This window comes from Penicillium rubens (genome assembly GCF_028828025.1).
Source record: "Penicillium rubens strain IBT 27055 chromosome Unknown utg000003l_segment0_segment0, whole genome shotgun sequence".
NCBI classification, from domain to species: Eukaryota; Fungi; Ascomycota; class Eurotiomycetes; order Eurotiales; family Aspergillaceae; genus Penicillium; species Penicillium rubens.
Window position 1 is genome coordinate 8,628,335 of NW_026890601.1, and position 25,219 is coordinate 8,653,553.

A 25,219-nucleotide genomic window follows, 5' to 3' on the forward strand; every position below is an offset into this window, starting at 1 on the left:
TTCTTTGCTTTTACTCCTTTGACAGCATTTGCTGACTTCTCGCCATGTGCCTTTAATTTTGACTATTGCTGGCCTGTATTCTTATCATCATGGCTCTGCCATCCCCTTTCCTCTGTCGTCTTTTGAAATCCATAGCTTTTTGCTTAGTCTCATTCTGTGCGGGAAATTTAAGCGGCCCACAATTTTTCATCGCGGCGGAAGTACCCGACTATCACTTATATACAGTCATGTGGTGGCGTATAAAACAAACGGAATCAATCGCTAATTACATCCTATTTAGACTGCGTATACCACCATTTTGGCTTGCTATGCCACTATTATTGCTCTAGCCGTTTGGGAGAACAGTCGATCAAAGGGCAAGGTGTCAAGATTGACGTCGAGGAATCCGACAGGTCAACCTTCGTTCTGATGACAATTTGCTCCAGGTGGATCAAACTGATAAGTAGAATAGATCTCCAGATACGTTCTGTAAGATGGAAACTGCTTACAGTCTCGAAAGGGTCTCATAGGTCCTCACTTCTACATCTTTCAATTTGCTGTCCGTTGTGAATTGACAATCATATCATATTTCGATCTTTTCTCATCGAGTTAATAAATGGCAATTGTGAGCAAGTGGGTTTAATGAAAAGCGACAAACAAGCTGACCACATCGCGACATGGTAAGATACAAACATGTCTCATTTGTGTCGTTTGGCAGCAACATCGCTCAATATAGGGGCTCAGAATCCTGAACGATTTATCCTCTATCGCCATCCTACTCAGAACTCCCACTCACTGCTGTCTAGAGCCCAATCCATCTTGCGGGAGGGGTTTGCCAGGCAGTACAGAACGTAACGTGTGTCAGACCATGTCTTTGGGGGGAGGGAAACTCAGCCGCGCTGAAACCGCAGATGTGGCTAGGGAACAACAGAAATTAGCACGAACCCTTTGGTGCCACTGTGGGAATAAAGAAATCACTCACATTGACCCAGATACCTGATCATAGATCAGGTTTGTTGTCGTAGGTGGGGTCGGCTCGATTCCACATGGCAGAAACTGTTTTCTCGATAAGTTAGCTCTAACATCACTGAAAGCGGAGTTTTAACAAACTCATTAACTCGGCGAAACTCTCGACGAATGGTATCGCGAGCGTCACGGTCTAGGCTCCAGAAATACTCATCTGAAAGAGACTCTCCAGGCACCTTATCCCATACAATATAGACAGAAAAGCCCCCCGGAACGGCCTCGTCGTTATCTTGTTGTGCCTCTTTATAGCCTAGGAGGGCGGGAGTGACATTACATGCCATGGACTTCAGCTTTTGAAATGCCTTTAGTTCAGTGGGCGTATACATCGGAACAGCTTGGAGTGCTCTGATTTCGGGTTTGCTATACTCCGTCCCGATAGTCGGGATCTGACGATGAATTCTCATAAACGCAGGCTTTTGAGTCACGTCGTCCTTCCGGTAGCAAAGGAACTTTGCCATGGTTGAAACGGGACCATGACGCGCAACTTCGTTCTGGCTCATCAGAAGGGCTGATTCCTCGAGATGTTGGGTTATGATCCATGTTTGAGCAGGCAATGAGAAGTATGGATCGGCGTCCGTTGTGATCTCACTGCCTTCCAGGCTAGCCAGAAACGGGGTTGTGACCTGGTGCATGACGGGCTGATGGACCTTCGCGAAACAGAGCGAAATATTGATGAGATGTAGGTGCCGGAGTGGAATTGGAGAGACCACGGGACTGAGGTGGAAGCCTTAGGCTTCAGGCCTTATTCTAACTAGTTATGGCCTTCCTTCTGTTTACATTTTCCTCGTCCTCTTTTTTTTCTTCTCTTCTCTTCCTTCTTTTCTGGATAATCTTTTTGTTTCAATTGATTGTTGTAATGGCAGGCAGGCTGCACTTGTTTGCTAGCTAGTGGTATATTAGCTAGTCTTCGTCAGTCAGAATCCATCTTCCTTCCTTCTCTCTCTCTCCCCTTCCGGTTTTGCCAGATCAGGTTACGGGCCCTCTCTCCTTTACGCAGCTATCTGTGCATCATTAAAATCATCGTTTTTTTGACCGTTTTTATCACCGTTTTTATCACCGTTTTTATCACCGTTTTTATCACCGTTTTTATCATTCTCGCCACAAGGGTGCTGCAGTTCGGCTGTCTCATAGCTTAGCTAGTTCGCCTTATAGGCGGTTAGCCGGCTCTATACAGTTCGCCTTATAAGCGGCTATCTCATTATCTCACCGTCTCATTATCTTAATTTCTTGATTTTGCGTTTGTCTCTGTGTAGACTAAGCATTTGCCTGGTTTGTCATGTTTGTCATTCTCGCGCGCTCCAGTCGTAGGAAGTCCAAGGACGAAATCAACTGTGATTGTATGGAAGGGCACCGGAGGAGACAAAACCGGTTGCAGGGAGCCTTAGGGCTTGTGACGGGGAACGGCGTTGTCGCGACAAACGGGGCAATGTGTAATATAATCTCTAAGAAGCTTGGCGCCCTTGTAGAACGTGATGCCTCGTAGTTTGTGCCAGGCGGCTTGGAAGCCTTGATGACCTTGTTCGTCGTGGACGAGCGCGAAGATGTCCTTCGTCATGGCCTTAGGTAGGCATAGTGATGGCTCGGCGTTGAGCGGGTGGAAATACAGAAGGCCTTGGTCATCTAGCGAGTATGGCAATCTCGCCTTTATTGGGTCTTGTGATGCCTCCATGTCGATCAAGGTCTCAATGAGGGATTTCCAACGAGAGTCGTCATCGTAGCCAGCTAGGATCGTGCTCTTCACGTTCCAGTCGGAGTTCGCAGCTCCCCGATGGCTATGCCATCATGATAGGGACAGACAGCTTTATGTTTCCCTCGATGCATCCAAGGAACAGGGCATGGCGGCTGTCGCTTTCCATGTAAAGTCCGACCACGTCCATGGAGACCTCTCCAAACCGCCCCCAAATCCTGCGGTTGAGCCCATTCTCTTTCTCAGCCGCCTTTTGAGCGCCGCCGAAAACAACTACTGGCCCACCGAACTGGAGGTGTCCTGCCTTGTGTGGACTATACGGAAGCTACGGCACATGATAGAAGCAGCTCCGCATGACAAGCCAGCCGTTATCTACACCGACCATAGCAGCACGATTGGGATAGCAAAGGCTACGAACCTGTCCTCGACCGCATAAATAGCCTCCTTTCTATAGATTCATATCAGATCATTCTTCTTCTCCATCTTTCACCTCCTTCGTAGCCTCAACAAAACTGCTCGTTTACCACGAGGCCGGACGACTGAATTGTGTCGCAGACGCACTTTCAGACATCATGAGGGATCCAACTCCTTTCTCCGGTCGACCCGGTGAGAATGTCAGGCACTACGTCAAGCAGTGCAAATATGCCTGGATTGGTATGTCCGGGATGAAGGAAGAGGAAAGGCAGGAAGCTCAGGCGATGACTCTAATGTCTGGTTTGCGTGGCCCTGCTCTTGAATTTGCGCATACCCTTTCTCGGGAGATCCAGGACAGCTTTGAACTGTTTTCCCAAAAGCTATCGACCAATTCCCTTTCGAAAAGAAGGTGGTAAACAAGTTTGATATGTGGATGCAAGCTTGTTCCCAGAAGCAAGGAAACCGGTCCTTCGAGGAATATGCTGAATCTGTCCGACTTCTCAGTTCTCAAGTTGGACCTGAAAACCAATCCGAGTTGGCTCAGGCCTGGGTTGCTGGTCTGAACAACCAGTTCATCAGTGCTGCAGTTAGGACGACTATACTAGCTTGGGACGAGATCACGATCCCAGAAACTGTGGCTTTTGTTCGATAGGCGCTCGGAAATCAGGCTTCAGACTATGCTACTCCACCCCGCACCGAGTCAGAAAAGGTGGCTGCAGCGCTTACCGATTTGACTGAGATGATGAAAGGGGCTCTCATCACCCCGGGACGAACCGGTCCATCAACCAAACCCAGATTCGAGAAACCAAGTCAGATGGGCAGAGCACCCGGTCAGATACAAGTTCCTCAGCAACGCGGACCAACAAAACCTTTGGAGACTATGGTTTGCTGGCGTTGTGGGCAGTCCGGACACATCGCCACCGCTTGTGCGAATTCTCCTTTGCCCAGGAGGAACAGGATCAATATAATCGGTGCACCGTACGTCGCTATAAACACCCTTTTTAGATAGCTCGACGGCGAAGAACACTTCCACCACTTCATCACTTCCTCTTATAAAAAGCCCAAAGGCTATAAAGACCCCTTATATACAATCATAGCCAAGGACTTTACTAGTGCTACTTAGAAGATTATAATACGTAGAACGGACCGTATATAACGGAATTGTATATAACTCTAGCTCTAGCTTAGTGAATACTACCAATTTCAATAGCAAAGGCAAATTGCAAAACGTACCACTAAAAGGGATCACCGCCGAAGCTCACGTCGCTCTCTGGAAAGCTCGTCCGATAACAGCTAACGGAGTATGCTAGTTCTACGGTCTTATAGGACATACACTAGCCAAATGCTATCATCTAAACCCCGACGATCGACCCCTAGATTGGAAGCCTCGTCTAGGACTATAGTGCTGGCAGTGGAAAGGATCCCGTTTCGAAGCTCAGGGTGTAGTTGCATATGCAGGATTTACCCCTAAGGAATACGACTTCGGAGGATGAAGCTCGGCCTGAGGGGGCGTGTTAGTTATGGCAGCCAGGCCGATGCCTGGTTTGTCAGGTATCAGGCGTCCCTACCTAGTTAGTATATTAGCTAGCGTCAGCCAGTCAGAAAATCAATCTCTCTTCCTTCTCTCCATATCTCCCACTGGCTTCTGCCAGATCAGTTGGTCATCTACAATACATCCTGGCCTCAGAAGCAGACCGACAGTTACGAGAGTATCCTTATTCGCGAGGTCAAGGTCAGAGACGCAGGTCATGAGTTCGTCACTTACGCAACTCTGGCCGACGCGAATATAGTCATTATTCTTGACGAAGCACAGATGTCATATGGAGACGACGGCCTCTGGCTTGGCCTCATCAAATCCCAAAGCGGTAGGCATGAGGGTCCACGCATTGCTCTCTTCACGTCCTACGGTAGCCCTACTACAGGCCCAGAAGTCATTCTAGCAGGAAGCCCACTTGCGTTCCTCGGTCCCCAGCAACGCGTCTCCATCACTCCGTCAATCATCCGATTCTCCCCAAGATCGCGCTTTTCTACAACCGTGAGGAATTTGATGATGTCATTTCTCGCTACTATCAAGATGATCGCTCTCTCCTCAAACTAGATGACGGTGCATCCGAATATCTATTCAACCTCACAAACGGGCACCCAGGGGCTGTCGATGGAGTTCTCAACATGTTGCAGAAAGTATGTTTCTGGGATTCCACCCACTTTGCCTGCATCCTCTAATGTTTCCAATTTGGTCTAGGTGTATCACTCTGATCTGAAACGGGGCATGGACATCGTCCATGAGGCCGACATTCGGAAGGCCCTATTCTCAAGACCCAGCGCCAAGAGCTGAAGGCTGTCGGAGAGATTAAAGTACCGTGGATTAAAGCCCACCAGCCTTCCCGTGGACGAGGATGCACTTCGACGCCTGCTCGCTCAGCCTGTTCAGTACATGCAAGATCTGGGATGTGCTTATGGAGTCTACACTACTTATGGCGAGACTATATTCTTGCGTCAGGTCCTAGCAAACGGGATGTGGGAGATCCAATATTCTCCGTGTGCGCGCGCCGAGTACTGTTACCAGGAGATGGACGAGTCCATTGACCACATCAATTGTGTCCGTCAAACAGTGTTTTCTGTACGCTGCTACCCTCGCTAGACAGCAAGGCCCGCTTGTATACAGCGTGGCTGCCCCTGAATTGACCAAGACTTATTGATTGATGATTTGACCAGCTAGGTCACAGGATCACTATGAAACTCGTTCACATTCCCTAATGTCTAACTAGTAGATGGAAATAGGTTGTACATTGATAGGGTATCATAAGGTGAAGCTTTCTTTTACAGGTAGATAAAGAAGTCGTTCTGTTACATGACGGAATACCTAGTTGCAAGGTGGTGGGATATATAATCTCCGATTGGATCTTTTAGCCCCTGCGAAACCTCATCAGTATAATAGATTATCAAAGTGACGCACGAAGAAATTTTCTGACGGCCTTGAGACATCATACAGGGACCAGTGGCCGAGATATTCTCGTCCCTGGGCAGGGAATCCGGGGATTCCTAACCCGAACGAATGATAAGGCGAAGATAATAATAAACGCGGAGGACATCGTAGATTTCAAAGAGTTCGGTGGCGACCGGAGCCTCGTCACGTGCACCCCGGCCTGGAAAAGAAAAAGTCCTCCGTCGTTATTTTGTTATCGCGTGGGCCTGTCAATCTTCAACCTCCACTACCCTCACATCTTTCACAACTCGTTTTCTTTTGGGCTTCTTTGCCTGTCTTCGACTTATACCCTCGCACCTTTCGCAATTCATCTCGATACAGCCGATCCGCCTTTACATCCCCGACTCATACCCCGACTCATTCACACATCATGGATCACTCGCGCGATCCCTGCCCCTGGGTTGCACTCAGCGACTTCGGTGGTGCATTCTGCATGGGTGCTATCGGTGGTGCCGTCTGGCACGGTGTTAAGGGTTTCCGCAATAGTCCCTACGGTGAGCGCCGGATAGGTGCTCTCACGGCTATTAAGGCGCGCGCGCCCGTCCTCGGTGGTAACTTCGGCTGCTGGGGAGGACTTTTCAGTATCTACGACTGTTCGATTAAGGGAATTCGCAAGAAGGAAGATCCTTATAATGCTATCATCGCTGGTTTCTTCACCGGTGGTTCCCTCGCTATCCGTGGTGGTTATAAGGCCGCCCGCAACTCCGCTATCATGTGTGCCGTCTTCCTTGCTGTGATCGAGGGTGTTGGTATTGGCTTCCAGCGCATGATGGCCGATAACACAAAGCTCGAGGTATGAACTTTTTGCCCTCGCATTGATCCGTTTTGCCAAAACGTGTTTGCTAACGAGTCGTTCAAAACAGCTTCCTCCCCCTCCTCCATCCGAGCACAAGGCTGTGGCTTAAATTCTCTCTCCTATCCGTTCACCATCGCAATCGACCTATCTACATTCGATTGTCCTCAACATTCTCCCTTCCATCTCTTTCTTCATAACGACATCCCCACATTGAGTCTCTCTTCTCGAGTGTTCGGCTTTGGTCATCATATTCAAACGACATATCATAGAGGTTCCTGTTTTCTTTACTCGTTTTTTTAATCCCGCCTCTCACAGCCTGTGTTTTTAGAGCATTGTATTTTATGGATGGCGGATTTGTTCTTATGGCTGGTACCAAGACCGGCGTGTCTCTTTCTGTGGCCAGGTGGCTGAATAAAAGTATCTCTTCACTACCTACTCATCCTGAAAACAAATGTTGGAGACGGGGCTGTTTGGATCCTTGTATATTAATGTATGGCTAACAAGCATGAGTCGCATTTCTTTGTATATATTGATTTGGGCTTACATCCCTGCACCGAGACCATCCAGTCCGGATAGGAACTATGATTTTTTCATAGACTGATTCCACACGAAGATTTGGACTTGCATAAATTAGATCTAGCATAAGCCGAACCTAGAAAGCCCCTAGGCGTTGACCATTGCTCTGCTCCATCACTACACCCGGGATTCACCTGGGCATCATACGTCACTTATTCATATTGACCAAGCCTATTCTGGCGGTCTTAATTGGTCCGAAAAGGCTGAATGCAAGACAATAAGTGAGTCTCCGTTGCACCTGAGCAGAATCAACCATTTGATTTGGCCTGATCCTCTACGATGCCCATCCATGGCTCATCAGGGGAAGTGACCAATAAAACAAAAGCGGTGAGCGCTGGGTGCAAAAAGAGGTGCAAATCCAGCAGGCGGTGTCTCCGATCTCAAAAAGTTTCTCGATCATCTTCCAATTTATATACCACTTATTCTCCGTTTGAATTAATACACGGCTGTGATCCACCGAGTGAGCCATCTCTGAAGATTTGGCTTTTGAATTTCCAACTACAACAATGGCCGAAGATACTAGCGCAGCGTGGCCCATCGCCGATGAGGCCCTCTCCCAGAGCCTCCTCGACCTTGTGCAGCAAGCCGCTCACTACCGTCAGTTGAAGAAGGTACGCTCCAGTTCTTAGCCTAAGCCTCACAGTATCTGATTCCGGAGCTTAAGCTAACCTTCCTCTTAGGGCGCTAACGAGTGCACCAAGTCCCTTAACCGGGGTACTAGTGAACTTGTCATCATGGCCGCGGATACTAGCCCCCTTGCCATCGTGCTTCATTTGCCTCTTTTGGCTGAGGATAAGAACGTGAGTCAAATACGCAAGAAGCCTGCGCCGAGAACCTAGATTAACCAGGTATATTAGGTTCCCTACGTTTATGTTCCTAGCAAGATGGCTCTCGGCCGTGCTACTGGTGTTTCCCGCCCCGTGATTGCTGCCTCTATCACTACCAACGAGGCTAGTGACCTGACTGCTCAGATCCGTGCTATCAAGAACCAGGTCGAGCGTCTCATGATCTAAGGTGTCCATCTTAGACATGATCGGGAGGATCGGACTCCAAACCACTAGGTTTGAAAATGGCTAGTGGTTGGCAGATCTGCGGGTCATAGTAGAATTAGCCAATGAATTCTGTCCGACGTAAACTCTGAATGTCTTCAATAGAAATGAATTAACACTAAATTTCTCGGTACGGAGGAAAAGCGTACTCTGCCAGAATACTCTGAACACCACTACTCTACACCTAGATATCCTGGCGCCCCTAAGCTGATGACGTGTCCTTCCCCTCCTATACTGACTTTTTTTCTGCAGGCATGTTATTTTGATCACAACTCCTTGATACTACCTAGGTAGCTTCTACCGGTTGACAAATGTCCTCCTAGGATCAATAGTAACGGACTATATCTCGGCCCAGAATCGGCTAAAATTGTCTTTAGTTTACCCGGCCATCCATAGGAATGGTTTCGATATCGTCCAAGCTTGTTGGGGAATCTATCTGCGACCACTTCGAATTGTTTGTGTTATGCCGGGGAGGTCTACGCTTAAGCCACCCGGCAGGTCACCTTGGTCTGTTTGGTGGATGGGGAGGAACAAAATCCTGGTATTTCATTTAAACGGGGCCGTATGTCGACCGTTTCTACATCAATCGATCCGGTATCTTCAACGTCTAGTTTCGCCCTTCAGAGGCTCGGGCCAGGGAGTCACAAACTAGCAAGCAACCTCTTCACAACTGCCTCTCTCAGCCCATCATCATCGTTCACCATTTCAATCCCATATTTCTTGCACGCAATTTGCACATTCCCCCTCTTCCAGTACCCCTCGGGACAAACAATGATGGCCTTTCCAGGTACACGCGCACAGAGCCCAAACTCGAGCAAACTGATGGGCGCCTGGGTAGCCGGGTGAAAGTAAATAACGACAATGTCCGCCTTCTCCTGCTTTTCGAGTTCCCACTCCACCTGCTCGCGGTAAGGAACAAAGTCGATTTCCTCACGCCACGAGCTATCCCAATCAGGGCGGTACGGATTGTAGACTGTGACAGACATGTCGGAGAGGGCGGTGGATAGACGCTCGCGCCAGTCATAGTTGTCGACTTTACTAGTGGTGCCAGCGAGAAATATGGACTTCACGCCGCGTGGAGCTTCGTTTGAAGGCGCGTAGATGACCTGGTTCTTTGCCTGGGTCATTGTTAAGGACGCAAAGGTATTATTGGGAGTCGTTTGAAGAAAACAAGAACGAAAGAGAGGGTGCAGAGCACGGGCTCGGGACATCAGCTTGGAAGGCCAATTTTCCGTGGTAATTGGCGACTGATGCAGACTTCTTTTTTTCCACCGCGTGGATAAGGCGGGGGTGGACTGATAATATTCAGCGTTGTGCTGTCGTCGGACGCTAATGATTGCCGGTGTTGGTTTGGATGTAAAACAGTCTAGAGACAGATGTTATTCGGTCCAGTTCTCATGTATTTTATCGGAATGAGGCTATAATTGTTTTAGATTCCAGGGGAATCCGCAAAAGGTCTTGGTGGTGAGCCTTGCTGACCAAGGTGCGGAGTAATTGACATAATGTGATCTACCTACCTGTAGGTACATACCTACCTACCTAGGTAGGTAGGTAGGTAGGTATGGTTCCATGTGCTATATTTGATCTCAGCCACTTATGGAATCTCAACATTTACTTAAAAAGACGAAATAGTGATAGGAGGCTGTATATAAGCCTACATTAACAAAGAGAATGGCAAACTATCAAAGCTCAGTCTGCACATAAAGATATCCTATGTATGTCAACCTTTCCCCTCCTCCCCTTTCCCCTTCTAGACACAGTATTAGAAGCATAAATCAATCAATCAAACTGGTTGGTCCAGTCAAAGTTATAGGAAGAGGCAGTATCTAAAGTGTTAATCCGTCTCTCTTACCTACTGAATAGAAACTTTCGTAGCCGTTCAAAATTGACCTTCAGTAGTGCTTTTATTAAGATATCTATGGGTTTCTTTAGTGTCGATAAGCTTAAAGCCGCGAGCCGCCTATGCTCGAATCGTGGGCGATAGGTGACCACGACCTTAGACATGTTGTATGTCTTTTGGTCTTTCTTTTTTTTTTTTTTTTTTTTTTTTGCATTTCTCAGCGACCGGGGTGCGTTAAGGATAAGAGATAAGAAATCTAGAGACTAGCATGAGAAGAGAGAATGGGGGTGACATTTTTCACCTACAACATAGGATTAATAGGGGCAAATTTCCGAAGACTCGGGAGATTCTCGGGGGTTTGCAATGCCAATTCATTCCGGCCGACTGCCATTGGCTGTGAGCAGCCCAGCATGATTGTGGGGTCGGCATTGAGTTGCTTCCACCCCCGACTAAAACTTAGACAGCTTCCCCGACCCATCGGCGTCCTTCAGTAATTTGCGGGGGGGAGCATGGAACCCCGTGGGTTTAGGCTTCCACCCGAAGATATTACGATGAAACCCCGGGAAAGCAAAATGAGCAACTTGCCCTTCAACTATAAGAAGGCGCTATCAACCCTCACTTGGAGGTGCGAATAGTCCAAACAGCAACTATGGCCTCGAAGACAGCAATTCTTGGTGTGCTCGGTCTCACCGTCTCAACCGTATGGGGTCAAACCCTGACGGAGGACATGGTCGAGAAAATGGGAAACAATAGCCTTTTCACTCGTTGGAGACCGTACTCCCATTTCTTGGCGCCTGCAGGGTGGATGAATGTATGTCTCATTTCCAATTCCGAACAGCCCTAAATGAACCAAGTGTTACTAACCATTGATCCAGGACCCTTGTGCCCCGATGTACGACCCGGTGGAAGGCATTTATCATATGCACTACCAGTTTAACCCCAATCATGTCAACTGGGGTACTGTTTCCCTCCCCTAGCTGTCTAGGAGGATCATTGCTAAATGTCTCATCAATATAGGCAACATATCGTGGGGACACGCGACGTCCAGTGACCTCATAACTTGGACTGATGTTGACCACAACCCCGGCAATGCGCTTGCAGGATGGCAAGACGGAGAAGCGATGTCAATTGGTACGACCAACTTGACTAGCGACCACCACGATCCACCGATGTACAACCATCTGGGCATCTTTTCCGGGACAGCCCAGCCCGTCAATATCTCTGGTGAAGTCGATGGAACGATTCTCGCCTTCTACACGTCCGTTTCAAAACTGCCAACCTCGTATACCTTACCCTATCTGCATGGGACCGAAAGCCAAAGTCTGGCATACTCCACCGACGGTGGAGTGACATGGCAAGAATATGCCGACAACCCAGTCATCAGCAGCCCACCTGACGGTTGGAACGTCACCGGCTGGCGGGACCCCTTCTACCTCCTGCTTCCCCAGTTGGACACACTACTAGACAAGTCCGAGCCTCACTACTATGCCATCCTTGGCTCCGGTATTAAAGGCGCTGGCCCTCGCATGCCCTTGTACAGTGCTCCCGCGTCTGATCTCACCAATTGGACTTTCCTTGGTGCTCTGTGGGAACCCGCAGCGAACAGCACCTTGGGCTCGTTGGAGGAAACTGGATCATATGGGCTCAACTTTGAAGTTTCCAACTTTTTCGCTATTGGTGACCGCTACTTCGTCAGCATGGGTGCTGAAGGAGGCGAGGTCAGCTTCCACGACCGGAGATGGTCTTTGTGGAATGAGGGGGAAATTTCCACGCGTCCGAATGGTAGCATTGCCTTCAACCCTGTCTCAGGCGGTGCGAGCGACTGGGGTATTCTATATGCGGTAAGAATCAGATCATAACTATACCGTGCGATCTACTCGAACGATGGAATACTAACATGGTCTGCCAGATCACCTCGTTCGATGACACTAAGAATAACCGCCGTATTCAGTACGGCTGGGCAAGCGAGGACATGAACAACTTCGGCATCACGCAGCAAGGCTACCAAGGGGCGCTGTCCTTGGCGCGGGAACTCTTCATCAAAGAGACCAGCGGTGTTGTCCACAACCCTGCTGACGCCACCCCTGGCAACTCCCGCTATATGTCAAACTCCAATGGCACATGGACTGCAAGCACCCTGGGCGTGCGCCCAGCCAGCGATGTAGTTGCGGGTCTTCGCCGTGGCTCTCGCCACACCCGGTCTCATTGTAGAAAGAAGATGTGCAGCAACACCAGCAACATCCGCCTGCCCAGCACTCTCAGTAATTCCTATGAATTGAAGCTGAATATCAAGAACACCACAGGTGTCACAGGTGTGACGGTCGCTGCCTCGCCCGGTGGAGAGGAGTACACGAACATCTACTATGATCCGTCGAAGAAGTCCGTCGTCTTGGACCGCGCCCACTCCTCCCAGATCAGGGTATTCCCCAACACGACGCTGGCTGGGTACTTTGAGCCCTACCAGATGGCAGGAATTCATGGCGGTAATCCTATGACCGAACCGATCGAAATGAACATATTCGTCGACGGCTCCCTCGTCGAGGTCTTTGTCAATGACCGCTTTGCTCTCACTGGCCGCATCTATCCCAGCAGGGAGGACAGCAATGGCTTTGCTTTGTACAATGCGCCTGGTGTCAGCGTCCAGTACGAAGACATTCAGGTCTGGGATGGCTTGCTCAACGTCTGGCCCGACAGACCCTTGAACAGCAGCTCCAAGCTCGTCTTTGACACTCCTGCCGAAACTAACAACTACACTTGGTGGGAGGGGAACTAAAGAAGAGAAAGCAAATTGTGTCTCTATTACATAACCCTCAGTATTGTACAAAGCTGTTACTGTATGTCTTTATGTCTTTGTCTCTTTATGTGCAGGCTGAGCCTTTTGCTAGTCTGCCATTCTCTTGTTCATGGAGGCTTCATATACAACCTCCTTTCATAGATTCATTATCACACCTTTCTTCTTCCCGATTTTCCAATTCTAATAGTACATAACCCTCCAGTATCGTAGCCCCCGACGGTTACTACATAGCAGGACATCCCCTAGGTCGATGCAATTTTAACTTGCTCCAACAGTAATTAGCTACTTTAAGTAGGTTGCAACCAAGAAGGTCGCTCTTTATATCAGATAGGCTGCATGTCTAGATCCATATTGTACATGTGAACTGAAACGAGGCAAATAGATACCGTCCGAAACAACATCATCGAAAAGGGAAATCAAATTATGCGCAAGCGGTACCGGAAGTGCAATAGAACAACCTCATTCAAACAAGAAGGTGTCTAAGGAAGCCCCACTGCGCACAATCGGAAGCATTGGCGGCTCATTATCCAGGATCATCTCCAGAAGCGCTGGGCATTCCGCTCTCAGAAGCCACTCAATACAACCTCGAAGGTCTTGAGGACAGACACATCGTCGCGCATCGCACCCCATACTTTTTGATAAGGACACAAAATCCGGATTTTGCAAGCGCGTGTGAGCCACTCGGCCTTGGTAATAGGTTTGCTGAAACTGCGAAACCATCCTTTGTTCTCCATTATTGAAAACGATCACTTTCACTCCCACACCATATTGTGATGCGGTCAAAAGCTCGGCCATTGTCATGCAGAATGATCCGTCCCCATCGATATCTATCACCACCGACCCTGGCGAACCAAGTTTTGCACCAATGGAGGCAGGAAGCCCGAAGCCCATCGTTCCAAGGCTGCCCGAAGTTATGAGTGTTCTTGGCACTTGCCAGCGGTGACATCTCGCAGCCCACATCTGGTGTTGGCCTACCCCAGTGGACAGGATTGTCTTCGTGGGCAGCGAATCAAGCTGTCGATCAAGCTCCCTCAGTACCTGTGCTGGAACGATTTGTGTCTCACCCCCGGCGTACATGGGCGGGGAGGCGTATCGCTTCTTCCAGTCTTGTATTTGTTGGAGCCATGCAGGGTGCGTCCGCTTCTGTAGATGAGGCATCAACAGAGGCAGCGTTTGACTCAAGTCCCCATTCACAAATTCCGTTGCCTCGACCACTTTGCCGATACTATCAGGGTCGATATTGAAATACACTATGCCTCCTCGGTCTTCTTTGGTCGCTCGAGCATTTGGCGCAAATGATCTTGGATCGCTGACAACACGTTCATCGAGCCGAGCACCTAAAGCTAGAATGAGGTCTGCATTCTGCACGGCGTAATTGGCATACATAGCTCCGTGTGTGCCGACCATGTGGAGGGACTCATCCTTTGTCTCGTCAAAGCACCCCAAGCCAAGGAGAGTAGTCGCCACCGGAATCTGGCATGCTTCGGAGACAGATGTGAGCAGCGAAGTGCCTTCAGCACTCTTCAGGACTCCTTGACCAGCTATGATCACGGGCTGTTCTGCCACGTTGACCAAACTCGCTACCCGTCTAATTGTATCCTGCAAGATGCCCAGACTAGGTTGTTGCAAATGAGTTTCGATCACTGGTGCCTCTGACACTGAGAGGTTCTTACATGCCTTCTCCAGTGCTGCTTTGTCAAATATAGCAGAGCTGATATTTTGGGGTATAGCTACCAAAGCTGGCCCGCCGCCCCCTCCAATAGCTTGTTGGAAAGCCATATCGAGCGACAACGGGAGATCCTCCACCGTCTGCACCACGGTGAACCATTTAGTACATGACTTTGCCAGGGTGGGTACATCTATCTCCTGAAACGCGCGGGAGCCAATTGCGCTGGTTGCAACTTGTCCGCACACGACTACCATGGGGTTTCCATCAAGCAGTGCATTGAACATTGGTGTTGTCAAATTGGAGGTACCAGGACCAGATGTCACGAGAACGACTCCAGGCTTTCCAGTTGCTTGGGCATATCCCTCTGCCATATGCCCTGCACCTTGTTCATGGTGAGATAGAATGAACTTGAGTTTATCACTTTGATAGATTCCATCAAGAAGGGGCAGGGCAGCGCCCCCTGGGTAGCCGACTATGCAAATTCAGTAACTAAATAAAACATGGATATTGGGTGGGAATGAAATACTCACATACGTATTCAACTCCTTTGGCTGCTAGTATCTGGTGAAAGATCTCGCCACCGTTCAGACCAACTAAGCTATTAAGCATCATCGATATCTTGCTCTCGGATTCCATATTGAACGATGTTATAGGCAAACAAATAAATAAATGAGAATTGATCTCTTCAATCTAATATGAGGTAGTGGCAGTGCCTCGTTTTATATCCGTCAGGTACGAACCTGGAATAATCACGAAATTTTGCGAGTAAAAGCAGGACATGCAATGACGACGCTTGTGTGACCCTCACTCGACAGAGGATTATCTTCAGAAACCAGCATCTTGTAATAAAGTTCAAGCAGATGAGTCCGTGGCCGGTGATGAAAGGGTTTAGGGTGGAGGTCTTAGATGGGTATTGCCCCCGGAGGCTGGAATCCGAGAGCTTTTCGTTCGACTATCTCGTGGTTACCTCAGGTATTGACATCATGGCCTATTGTTGTATGCACCGAGACAGCTCTTTAGAAATATACTTCAATAAAGCGTCGACGGTATGGCTCTTGCCACCACGAAGCTAGCATCGCCCAATTCGGGTTGTCTGCATAAGCCACAATGTAAGATCTAAGTAGACTTTTGTGTCATGTATCACGCGCATGCGCTGGATGCATAATACCAGTTGCTTATGGTATTCTAATTCCAGATCTTAGTAAAATGGTCGTAGATACACACCTTGGAATAGGAAATACTGTGGATTTCTCCCCCTGCTATGACGTGCACATGCATGATTACAGCAGGGAAAACGCACGTCACCAGCTTGGGCGATGTAGAAGTCTGCGTGTCTATTCAAAAATGCTATATATATCGGTGTCCTTTCTCGGGTTTCTTTCATCTCACGTATCCATGCTTCTATCAACCATGGAAGGCGTGAATCAAATATATCAATATTCCATTATCAGCAGCCTTGCTCAAGGTATCTGCACAGACGGCCTTCCAGTTTTCCAGGCCTTCAGATATGGTGACCATGGACTTGGCACTCTTGCCGGGCTTGATGGTGAGGTCATTATCATCGATGGGCAGGCATTTCAATACACATCCACTGGAGGTGTTCGCGCGCTTGAAGAGTCCGACATCACTGCATTTCTTATGGTCACTTTCTTCGAGCCATCGAAAGCCGTTACGCTTCCATATTTGACGCATGAGACTTTGATGCGTGAAATGTCAAGCCTCTATCCGTCCACAGCCAATCACTTTTTCGCAATTCGGGTGGACGCAGTCTTTCCTCACATTACCTACAGAGTCGCCCCTCGTCAGAACCATCATCGTGAGACTTTGGCGGAGGTTGTCCATCGGCAAAGTGTTCGGTCATTCAAGGAACAGCAGGGAACGATTTTCGGCTTCTATTCTCCTGCGTTCACAGAAGCGTTTAGTGTGGTTGGCCTTCACTTGCATTTCATGTCAGAGGATAGAAAAGCAGGTGGACATGTCCTGGGATTTCAAGCCAGAGATGTATCACTTAGTGGAGCTGTGATCACAAAGTATCATGTAGAGCTACCCGAGACGGAAGACTTTAACTCGGAGGTGATTGTGGAGCCGGATAAGGGGATGATCAGAAGTGCAGAAGGGTTGGATCAATAATATCATTTTAAGACTATTCCGGATTATGCGAGGTTGAATCAAATTTAATTGATTGCAAGATGTGTGCTCTAGTTTATACGTCAAACCTCTGAATGCGTCGATACCTAGACGCTATATAACGCCAAGATGCCAAGATATTTTACCATGCGGGAATCTGAATCAGTCAAATTATTGATAGCCAAGGACGGTATTGACGGGTCTAAAGGGGGTGTTAAAATGTATAGATTGAAGCCATGGAGCCGATCCGACCTATTCACAGAAGGACGTGCAGCATATTCGTGTGACAGTGACAAGCCAATGCAACTGGGGTTGATCTATTAATCCCACCCAATCAGGTGTTATCAGGTCTTCCTTAGCAAAGCTTGATAGCTGTACGAGGAGAACGGCATATGCTTCCGTTACCTTGTGTATATTCACAGTGGTGTACAACATTTGTCTATTCCCCACACGGCGCTGTACTAGAGCACTAAGCTCTCTATTAGAATTATGCAGATTAATTAGGTCGTTTTACTGGGTATATGGATGCATAAAAAAAAAATCAAGGCCATTTAACGTCTGCTATATCCGGAACCCTATAGAGGAAATCCGACCTGATGCGTGTCCCAGGGCAATTGTACCATCTTTAATTACCGAAAAAGACCGAAATTCAAGTGGAAATCTCATCTGCTTCCGACAAAGTGTTCGGGTAATAAAGGCTGTACCTGCCCGTGGCGGGCGAACTTGCGTAGAAGAATGCCCCCTTACGCCTTGGATTCCACCTTGAGGGCATCGTCGCTGGATTCGGTATTATCCCCAGTCTCAGAAGACGGTTCACCGATATGAACCATTTTCCTTTTCCGCTGCATGGCGCGCGCCACGCGGGGCGGGTCAAAGATGCTCTTGGACCGCGCAAAGATCTCATCAATTTCTTCTAACGAACGCTCCTTTGTCTCGGGGAAGAAGAAATACACGGATGGTATAATTAGCGCATTGATGACGGCGAAGACAATATAGAAATTGTTTCCGATCCTCGCAAAGCCGATAGGAGTCAGCTGAGCTAGAAGGAAGTTGAAAGACCATACGGTAGCGGTGGATACCGCGTTCACAGCGGCGCGGATCTGGAGAGGTGCTATTTCCGCGGCGTAGAGGAAGGTCAGGCCGGCATAACCGATTGTCGAAATGAATTGGAAGACATAGAGAAAGACCACGGCCATCGCGAGCGCACCCGTATTATCGCCAGCGGCGGGCGAGGTGGTGCCGGCTAGACCTGCCATGCAAACCGCTAATGCTCCGGCACTCCATAGCAATAGAGGTCGCCGGCCGAGACGGTCGATAGTGTAATACGCGAGGTAGCCACCGAAAGGCTGCGTTAGAGGCATCGCAGCAGCGAGAATGCGGGAATTCACAGGGTTCATTCCGAGATACTGCTCGAAGATGGTGGTTGCGTAGTATGTAATCACATTCACACCGCACATCTGTTGGAACATCTGGCCTGTTGCAGCTAGGTATGCGCGATGGAAGAGACGTTGTTCTCCGTTTGTGAACATATCAGTCCACGCCCCCGATCCACAGTGGACGAGAGATTCTTCAATATCGCGGACGCTATCATCAACGATATCTGAGTCCTCCTCGTCATCAAGCAATGCTGCTAGAACCTTTCGTCCTTGCGCCACATTACCGGTCTTAATTAACCAGCGAGGGGACTCAGGGAGCATAGTAATAAAAATCATTGCGGTGGCGGGCATGATAGCCTGGAAGGCGAGGGGGAACCGCCAAGAGACTGAGCCATCAATGACTGAGTTACCCTGGACGAAATAAAAGCCCAAGTCAATCCATAGAGCAAGTGCGACACCGCTTCCGACAAAGATGCCATCTGTTACCACGTTTGAACCTCGCATATGCGCTGGCGAGATTTCAGACTGCCAAACGGGGACCGTCGCTACATACCCTCCAATCCCTAAACCGAGAACCAGCCTCGCGACGATGAATTGGGCAAATTGGAAGGAAGTCGCCATAAGAACAGCGCCGATGATAGTTATGAAGTTGGTTATGAAAATTACCTTACGTCGGCCCCAGCGGTCGCCGAAGTAGACGCATGATAACGCGCCGAAGATGCCACCAACGGTAAAAAGAGCAATCACGGTGCCTAGTAAGATCTTGTCTGTCAGAGAGGACCAAGGATGTATATATATGTGCGGTGATTGGCCGACCTTGAATCTGCGAGTTCTCTTGCTGAAGGGCTCCGCTGGTGTGGATCGTGTCCATCCTAGGGAATTGATCATTGAACGCGTCGAGCGTCAACAGGCCACCAGCCACACTCATGTTATATCCATAGCAAGTAAATGTCGGGCAAACAACCAGAAAGAGGGCTGCTCGGAGGAGGGCATTTCCTCGAAGGCCAAGGAACGGTTTCAAACCCATGGCGATGTCATATAAAATGCACAGAGCAAAGATTGGAAAGGAGGTCTGGAGCAACGACAGTTGGAAGAGTCGGTGGTAGAAGAATCGATGACGGGACAGGTTCACATGTTCATATAAGTTGATTTGTGACAGCCGTATGCCGCATCAATAGTAAGTAAGAAATAGGCTTTCCGGTTATTGTCCACGAAGTAGCGTTTTCATGGAGGTAGTCCGGAAAGCCAATTCTTTCTCCACATCTATCCCCAGACAGCCCATTTCATGACATGAAGACAGGGAGTGAGGTTTGGTCAGATACCTCGATTTGCCATCGGTTCAATGGTTTGTGGAAAGGGTGGCCGCTGCTGATTCCTTTCGTTCTCCAAGCCAGATCCCTACAATCTGTGGGCGTGACCTCGATAAACAAATTGCCGATGGCACGGACCGAACCCGAGAACTGGAGTAACCCCAGACATATGCTGTGGGGTGTCCGTAGCGGCCATCACATCGGAGATGCTAAGAAGTCGGCGTCCGCCGAGGATGCCACGGAATTGACTGAACTTGAGTGGCCCTTGGACATCTGCTGTGGGTGTCTGGAAGCGGAGCCGAGCTAGACTATCGGAGCCTCGTAAGGAGTAACGACTCGTTAAGGTTCGGTTCTCCGACCTTCGGGCTTGGCGGTTCAGGTACTGGGATCTTGGATCATCTCATGGAGTCCTAATACAGGGGAGATTCAGTATAGAGAAACACTGTACAAGATTCTTAAAGAAAGAAACGGACGGGGAGAGGAGAAAGAGAGTTAGAGGAAGTGAGAGGTGAAGTATCTAACTTGTCAGACTGGGATATAGCCCCCACTAGGCCATAGACATTAACCTTGGTTTTTGTGTTGGTCTAGTGGAAGATGCCGTATTTTATTCCAACACTACCTAGGTAACTATCTAACTATCTATCTAGGCAGGTTCGGTCCCATTTGATGCCTGAGGCAAAATAAATTACCTCACAGGTCAGGCAACAAACACCATCCGACTCCCTTCACAAACACAGGCCGGCCATCACTCCATCACGCGACACAAATAATGTCATGAACTCTTCTAGAATGTAAAGTATTCCTATTGGTATGAGCTTCCTACACAAAAAAAGATATTCTACACACATAATCGCAGGAAGGAAACCAGATCCCGAATCAAGACCGGAAGTGAAGGCGCTAATGATACTCTCCTGTCTTAGCTACCGAGGTATACAACATATATTATACAAAAGTGACAAATGTAATATCCGCAACGGAAAGCTTCCGCGCAGAAGACAATGATCGGCGACTAGCACATCCGGGGAACTCTAATCGAGCGCTACTCAAACTGTTCGGACTTTCAAAGGAAGAACATCTAAGGTCAACTAGAACGCTGTTCTGAAGAACTATATGAAGCTTGCCCTGCTTCTGGCTGGTCTCTGAAACCGCCGTAACCAGATGATCAACTAGTCGCCCGCTGAGACGCTTCACCTGGGCGCTAGATCCGTTGGTGTGCACTACCAGTCCTTCAAGGACGGCCAGCACATGGCGAACAGGTACTACAGGAAGAGCGCAGTCTTGCACGAGAGCCTTCTCACTGACCCATCCTTGGCCGAAGAAGAGAACGATCTCAACAGCGGTAAAAGTATAGATGGCTTCGACGCTGACCTAGATTCGACCGACCGGGCCAATGGCCCTCCGTCTCTGACGGCGAGCATGTCCGCCAGCTCCTGCTCCTGCTCCTGCTCAAGCTTGCTCTTCAGCGCCTCGGTGACTGGCCCAGAGATTACAGTGAGTATGAGAAGGAACGTCCTACGACTCGAAACCGAGTTGAAAGATTTTGAGGGTGTTGATAAGTGGAATTTGAAGAACTTCGGCGGGGGCAAGGTGTCCAGCAACGAGGACATGCTGAAACTGGGGCTCAAGTCTTAGGTGTTTGATTTCAGCATTGTTAGGAAGGAGGTTGAGGAAGAGCTGTACAGAGTTCCCGTCCGAAACGTATAGTTGATGTCTAACTGACTATACAAAATCATAGCTGAAGAATAAAATACGAGAAAGCTTTTTGAGACTTTAAAAGAGAGGTTCTATATTTTCGAGTCATCATTATGGTAATAAACCTTGCAGACCGCAGAATCAACCCCCCTGGAGCAACGATTCTCGCCATCCCTGAATTTCCACACATCCGGTGGGTGTTAACGCCGAGTACAGATATAGGATAACGGTATGAAAAATAGGGATATTATGATAAGCCTAGCATATGTCAGTCCTAGTCCTCTCAAGGTAGCCTGATAACATACCTCTTCACTGTTGTTGCCTGTGCAATGAACTCTCTGCTTTCTTTAATCTGAAGAGTTACCAACTCTTGTTGTATCTTGCTGTTCTTCATGTCAAGCAGATGTTGGGTTTCAGCGAGAATATTGCCCATCTCCGATCGTATGTAAGTGTACTTCTCCATCGCTTGCTCTAACATTTCGAAGTCACTCCTGGATGATCCTGTTTCCGCCAAACGCAAATCAAGTTTCAACCGCTGGCATTCACCGTCCAGGGACGAGATGTAGCGAAGAATAGCACCTTTCATCCCTTCTTCATCAAGTAGTCCATCAACTGTGTGGTTTTCCTCATCCGAATCCTGTGGATCTTCTTTGTGCTGTGTGCCTCGATGGGATAGATTTTGTAGACTGAGATCTTCAAGCTGGTCTTTCAGTGTCTGAAGGCGATCGAACCATGCATTCAGAGCATATGATCGTATAAGCCCGACAATTCCTGTCATCCCCTTGGGTATACCAGTTTGATTCTCAAGAACGTCATTAGCGAAGATTTCTACGTCTTGAGGCGTTGTCCGTTGAGATGCCGTAGATTTTTCAGTGGATTCACCGTCCCTTTGGCCCCGATTTAGACAGAATTCCTCGAATGATTTTGTACTTTCCTGTTTCCTCAGGGGGCCAAGAAATACATGAGGATCGTTGCCTGCGCTGTCTCCATATGCATCGTTTCCATCAAGGTCTGGATAGGGTGGGAATAAAACCAAGACTACCGAAACGGACAAGTTAGTCAAACATTCGCTTTCCATGCGGTTGTGCAGACGGAGCCATTTATTCATACCTTGTTGGAATTCGGGGTTGAGGCTGTCGTTTACGACATGGATAGTGACATGTTGTAGAATGTCTAGGCCGTTTTGCGAATATCCTTCCCCCTGGTCACAGAACATGCTATCGTCCACAAAGCGCTGCCGAGCAATGCGACGATTTAACACTCGGTCCTGTAGTGCCAGCACTCTTGCACGCAGGTGTCGTCCAGTAGGCTTTGTTCTATCGTCCTCCGATTGATATCCTTGCACATATATCGTTCGCGGCACGTCGACAGAAAACGTGATAGGACGATCTTGATCACGATAGATGGACTTGGCAACCGAGTCCCGGGTCGTGAGGTCTTTCGCATGCTCAACATTGGCAATGGTAAGTCGCCCCAGGTCTCTTTTGAGAATTTGTAGGTTTTTCTCGTTCTCGAAGGTGCCGACGGACGTTGAGATGTGATCGATCTTTGTGTTGCAGAGTTTATAAATTCCCGTGCTCTTTTCAATGTCCTTGTATGACGTCCCGATATGGTTACTGAAGACATTAGCATCTAAAGAAAGTCCAGTCCCTAACGCCTCCATGCTTAGGCAAGTGATATGTTGTGCGCAGATAATGCGGCAGCGATGGCGATCCTCCGAATGGGGATTCGGGTTGGAAAGATGCGATTCTAGCTCCCTCATGGAATCAGCGTCTGTCCCATTATATTGACGGTTCCGCATAACTCGGTCGTTGTCGCCGATGTCCATTACGAATACCGGAGAGGACAGAAGAGAGATCTGAGTGTGATAAAACAGGGTATGAGGGCTATGTTCGGAGAAACGCCAGATTCGGTCGTATCGCGAATATGTCAACAAATGATCATAAGCGGGCGACAGAGTTTGCAAATATTGATGGTAAATCCCCTCGGGTGTGTTAGGAAGCCATGCTGAAAGGACTTCGCCCAACCTTTGCGCGGTGGGATTCTGGGGACTTGGCCCATCGGGAGATCGAGAATCGTCCATGGAAACGAGATTTTTGAATTTTGGTGGAGTGATGTGAGTAGAGGTTGAGGACCAAGGCTTTTATTTAAAACATACCTTTGGACCGCGCGTCTAACGATATCACATTTGGGCAACATATCACAGTGATGCAGCATGGGTACGCGCAGATGGTAAAAGACGGTGTGATTCAATGCGCTAGGATTATTCGCCAGTTGAGGGGTCAGTGGGGTAATCGCGTAAGTGTCATCTGTTTATCCTCCAGGGCTACATCCTCCTACATAAGTTGAAGATCTAGACCGTTTGCCAGCGCAACATAAAAGCACTACAAGGGTTGGTCGAGCTAGGCGCCTCTGATCGAGGGGAAGGTTGCATCCCATTGAAATTGTTATTCATAGGGGCTTGTTAGCGTGCTTATTTATCATTCCTGAGTTGTTGCCTTTCTAGTTATACCGCTGTTCTATATATAAATTTCGCAGAAATGGTCAAGGTATCTCTGTAAGTTTCAAATGGTAGTTTTGGCAGTCTATACTGCTCTTTCCTGTAATAGTCTTACTAGCAATACATACGTATGGACCGAGATGGCATAATAAGGCACGGTTGCCCTCAGGCAAGTGGCTATTTTTCCACGGTCGTCCCATCGATGTCGAGATAATCGCATTATGAGCTCTGAATTACCTGTACAATGATCAAGTTGTCGTCTGATCTTGTACTTCCTTTAGGTCTTCGCTTCTGATAATCTCTCCAACTTGCCCTTTACAGCAATCGACTAGCAAGCAATCCCCCGTAGTGCTAGGTATACCCCGTTCTATATCTCGTAAGATAGTTTCCTATTCACATTTACTTCTAGTCTATCGCATACTAAACTAAGCTTTGCTGGAAGCTTATCACCTAGCATCCTATCATACCAGTTGGATAGCAGCAGTATTGAGCGCTCCAGTTAATTTCATGATAGGACTTGTAGTCCGTTGTTAGACTGGTAGGTTGGTGGAGGACTAAGCCCGTAGTATCCAAGGGTGGAGATATACTGCGAATACTAGTCTGCGGGGTCAAGGTTATGTATGCGGCTGAGAACCATGGACATCATGATACGAACGGCTGTCTTCCGCGTATGGTAATCAAGCCACTAGCTAATCGAAAGTTAACCCGAATTCAACCAGTTAGAGGCTAGCAGCTGCATGTCTAAGTATGTTTGAATAAGCTAGGAACCAGACCCAATACTACTGTCTCTATATAGCTCGCTCGGTTATAGTTGCCACCCTAGGGGATGGGTGGCTGACACGAGCGGGATTGGACTCTCCCCACATCTCCAGGCTAGAGTGCACACCAATCGGCAGACTAACTTGAATATAGTTAGAGGTGTTTTGAAATAAGGTTCGGGGGAGAATGTCTTTGTTCATAGGGTGAATCTAATTTAATTCATCCTGTACTGGAAGATATACTATCTCCTTCTCCTCGTTCTTGAATTCCCCCTCAAGTCTAGAATTCCATCCCTATAAGATCTAAGCTTAGATAATTAATCATATTGAGCAAAATTGGTGTGGTCCTGATAGTCTGACCCCATTCCGGACTCAACACCGACGGAGGTTACATCGCATCAAGTATGACCGGGGTAACAGAGTCCATTTTTCGTATTCACTTCTTAGTCCACTTGGCACACATTAATACGAGCTGCAGTTGATATAGCACACAGCTAGGCCTTCTACTGTGGTTTTCCATTGGATACAGCTTCTTCAATACCTCGTAACAGACATCAGCGAGCAAACCAAACCGCCCGTCAGCTTATAGCATTTCCAAACATATAAAGCAGCGATCTGCCCCCTGCTCGACCCATTTCTT

The 25,219-nt window shown here is 48.4% G+C and overlaps 14 protein-coding genes across 14 annotated transcripts; 8 read left to right on the top strand and 6 right to left on the bottom strand.

The window, feature by feature from the left end:
- Positions 1-758: 758 nt before the first annotated feature.
- On the bottom strand, positions 759-1,637 carry N7525_009521 (uncharacterized protein; the record flags this gene model as incomplete). Its single annotated transcript, XM_061214767.1, has 3 exons — positions 759-851; positions 976-1,035; positions 1,098-1,637. 3 exons carry the CDS (start codon positions 1,635-1,637, stop codon positions 759-761), a joined length of 693 nt encoding a protein of 230 aa, XP_061069198.1.
- Positions 1,638-2,386: 749 nt separating this feature from the next.
- Positions 2,387-2,674, bottom strand: N7525_009522 (integrase zinc binding domain-containing protein; the record flags this gene model as incomplete). The annotated part of the gene is made up of 1 exon (XM_061214768.1): positions 2,387-2,674. The coding sequence occupies one exon, from the start codon at positions 2,672-2,674 to the stop codon at positions 2,387-2,389; it is 288 nt and encodes a 95-aa protein (XP_061069199.1).
- Positions 2,675-3,264: 590 nt separating this feature from the next.
- On the top strand, positions 3,265-3,758 carry N7525_009523 (uncharacterized protein; the record flags this gene model as incomplete). Its single annotated transcript, XM_061214769.1, has 2 exons — positions 3,265-3,406; positions 3,487-3,758. 2 exons carry the CDS (start codon positions 3,265-3,267, stop codon positions 3,756-3,758), a joined length of 414 nt encoding a protein of 137 aa, XP_061069200.1.
- A 1,161-nt stretch (positions 3,759-4,919) lies between these two features.
- N7525_009524 (uncharacterized protein) lies at positions 4,920-5,805 on the top strand (the record flags this gene model as incomplete). Its single annotated transcript, XM_061214770.1, is given in 4 exon segments — positions 4,920-5,084; positions 5,123-5,287; positions 5,463-5,705; positions 5,719-5,805. 4 exon segments carry the CDS (start codon positions 4,920-4,922, stop codon positions 5,803-5,805), a joined length of 660 nt encoding a protein of 219 aa, XP_061069201.1.
- Positions 5,806-6,462: 657 nt separating this feature from the next.
- On the top strand, positions 6,463-6,997 carry N7525_009525 (uncharacterized protein; the record flags this gene model as incomplete). The annotated part of the gene is made up of 2 exons (XM_002563580.1): positions 6,463-6,885; positions 6,956-6,997. The coding sequence occupies 2 exons, from the start codon at positions 6,463-6,465 to the stop codon at positions 6,995-6,997; spliced, it is 465 nt and encodes a 154-aa protein (XP_002563626.1).
- Positions 6,998-7,970: 973 nt separating this feature from the next.
- Positions 7,971-8,505, top strand: N7525_009526 (uncharacterized protein; the record flags this gene model as incomplete). The annotated part of the gene is made up of 3 exons (XM_002563581.2): positions 7,971-8,075; positions 8,145-8,264; positions 8,322-8,505. The coding sequence occupies 3 exons, from the start codon at positions 7,971-7,973 to the stop codon at positions 8,475-8,477; spliced, it is 381 nt and encodes a 126-aa protein (XP_002563627.1). The 3' UTR covers positions 8,478-8,505.
- Positions 8,506-9,154: 649 nt separating this feature from the next.
- N7525_009527 (nucleoside 2-deoxyribosyltransferase domain-containing protein) lies at positions 9,155-9,640 on the bottom strand (the record flags this gene model as incomplete). Its single annotated transcript, XM_002563582.1, has 1 exon — positions 9,155-9,640. The coding sequence occupies one exon, from the start codon at positions 9,638-9,640 to the stop codon at positions 9,155-9,157; it is 486 nt and encodes a 161-aa protein (XP_002563628.1).
- Positions 9,641-11,002: 1,362 nt separating this feature from the next.
- On the top strand, positions 11,003-13,126 carry N7525_009528 (glycoside hydrolase family 32 protein; the record flags this gene model as incomplete). Its single annotated transcript, XM_002563583.1, has 4 exons — positions 11,003-11,164; positions 11,229-11,310; positions 11,371-12,194; positions 12,263-13,126. The coding sequence occupies 4 exons, from the start codon at positions 11,003-11,005 to the stop codon at positions 13,124-13,126; spliced, it is 1,932 nt and encodes a 643-aa protein (XP_002563629.1).
- A 480-nt stretch (positions 13,127-13,606) lies between these two features.
- N7525_009529 (thiamine pyrophosphate-binding protein) lies at positions 13,607-15,452 on the bottom strand (the record flags this gene model as incomplete). Its single annotated transcript, XM_002563584.2, has 2 exons — positions 13,607-15,288; positions 15,347-15,452. 2 exons carry the CDS (start codon positions 15,450-15,452, stop codon positions 13,607-13,609), a joined length of 1,788 nt encoding a protein of 595 aa, XP_002563630.2.
- A 774-nt stretch (positions 15,453-16,226) lies between these two features.
- On the top strand, positions 16,227-16,946 carry N7525_009530 (acetolactate decarboxylase; the record flags this gene model as incomplete). The annotated part of the gene is made up of 1 exon (XM_002563585.2): positions 16,227-16,946. One exon carries the CDS (start codon positions 16,227-16,229, stop codon positions 16,944-16,946), a length of 720 nt encoding a protein of 239 aa, XP_002563631.2.
- A 740-nt stretch (positions 16,947-17,686) lies between these two features.
- N7525_009531 (uncharacterized protein) lies at positions 17,687-19,346 on the bottom strand (the record flags this gene model as incomplete). Its single annotated transcript, XM_002563586.2, has 2 exons — positions 17,687-19,071; positions 19,136-19,346. 2 exons carry the CDS (start codon positions 19,344-19,346, stop codon positions 17,687-17,689), a joined length of 1,596 nt encoding a protein of 531 aa, XP_002563632.2.
- Positions 19,347-19,756: 410 nt separating this feature from the next.
- On the top strand, positions 19,757-19,936 carry N7525_009532 (uncharacterized protein; the record flags this gene model as incomplete). The annotated part of the gene is made up of 1 exon (XM_061214771.1): positions 19,757-19,936. The coding sequence occupies one exon, from the start codon at positions 19,757-19,759 to the stop codon at positions 19,934-19,936; it is 180 nt and encodes a 59-aa protein (XP_061069202.1).
- A 938-nt stretch (positions 19,937-20,874) lies between these two features.
- N7525_009533 (uncharacterized protein) lies at positions 20,875-21,261 on the top strand (the record flags this gene model as incomplete). The annotated part of the gene is made up of 1 exon (XM_002563587.2): positions 20,875-21,261. One exon carries the CDS (start codon positions 20,875-20,877, stop codon positions 21,259-21,261), a length of 387 nt encoding a protein of 128 aa, XP_002563633.2.
- Positions 21,262-21,604: 343 nt separating this feature from the next.
- N7525_009534 (uncharacterized protein) lies at positions 21,605-23,149 on the bottom strand (the record flags this gene model as incomplete). The annotated part of the gene is made up of 1 exon (XM_061214772.1): positions 21,605-23,149. The coding sequence occupies one exon, from the start codon at positions 23,147-23,149 to the stop codon at positions 21,605-21,607; it is 1,545 nt and encodes a 514-aa protein (XP_061069203.1).
- Positions 23,150-25,219: the final 2,070 nt, after the last annotated feature.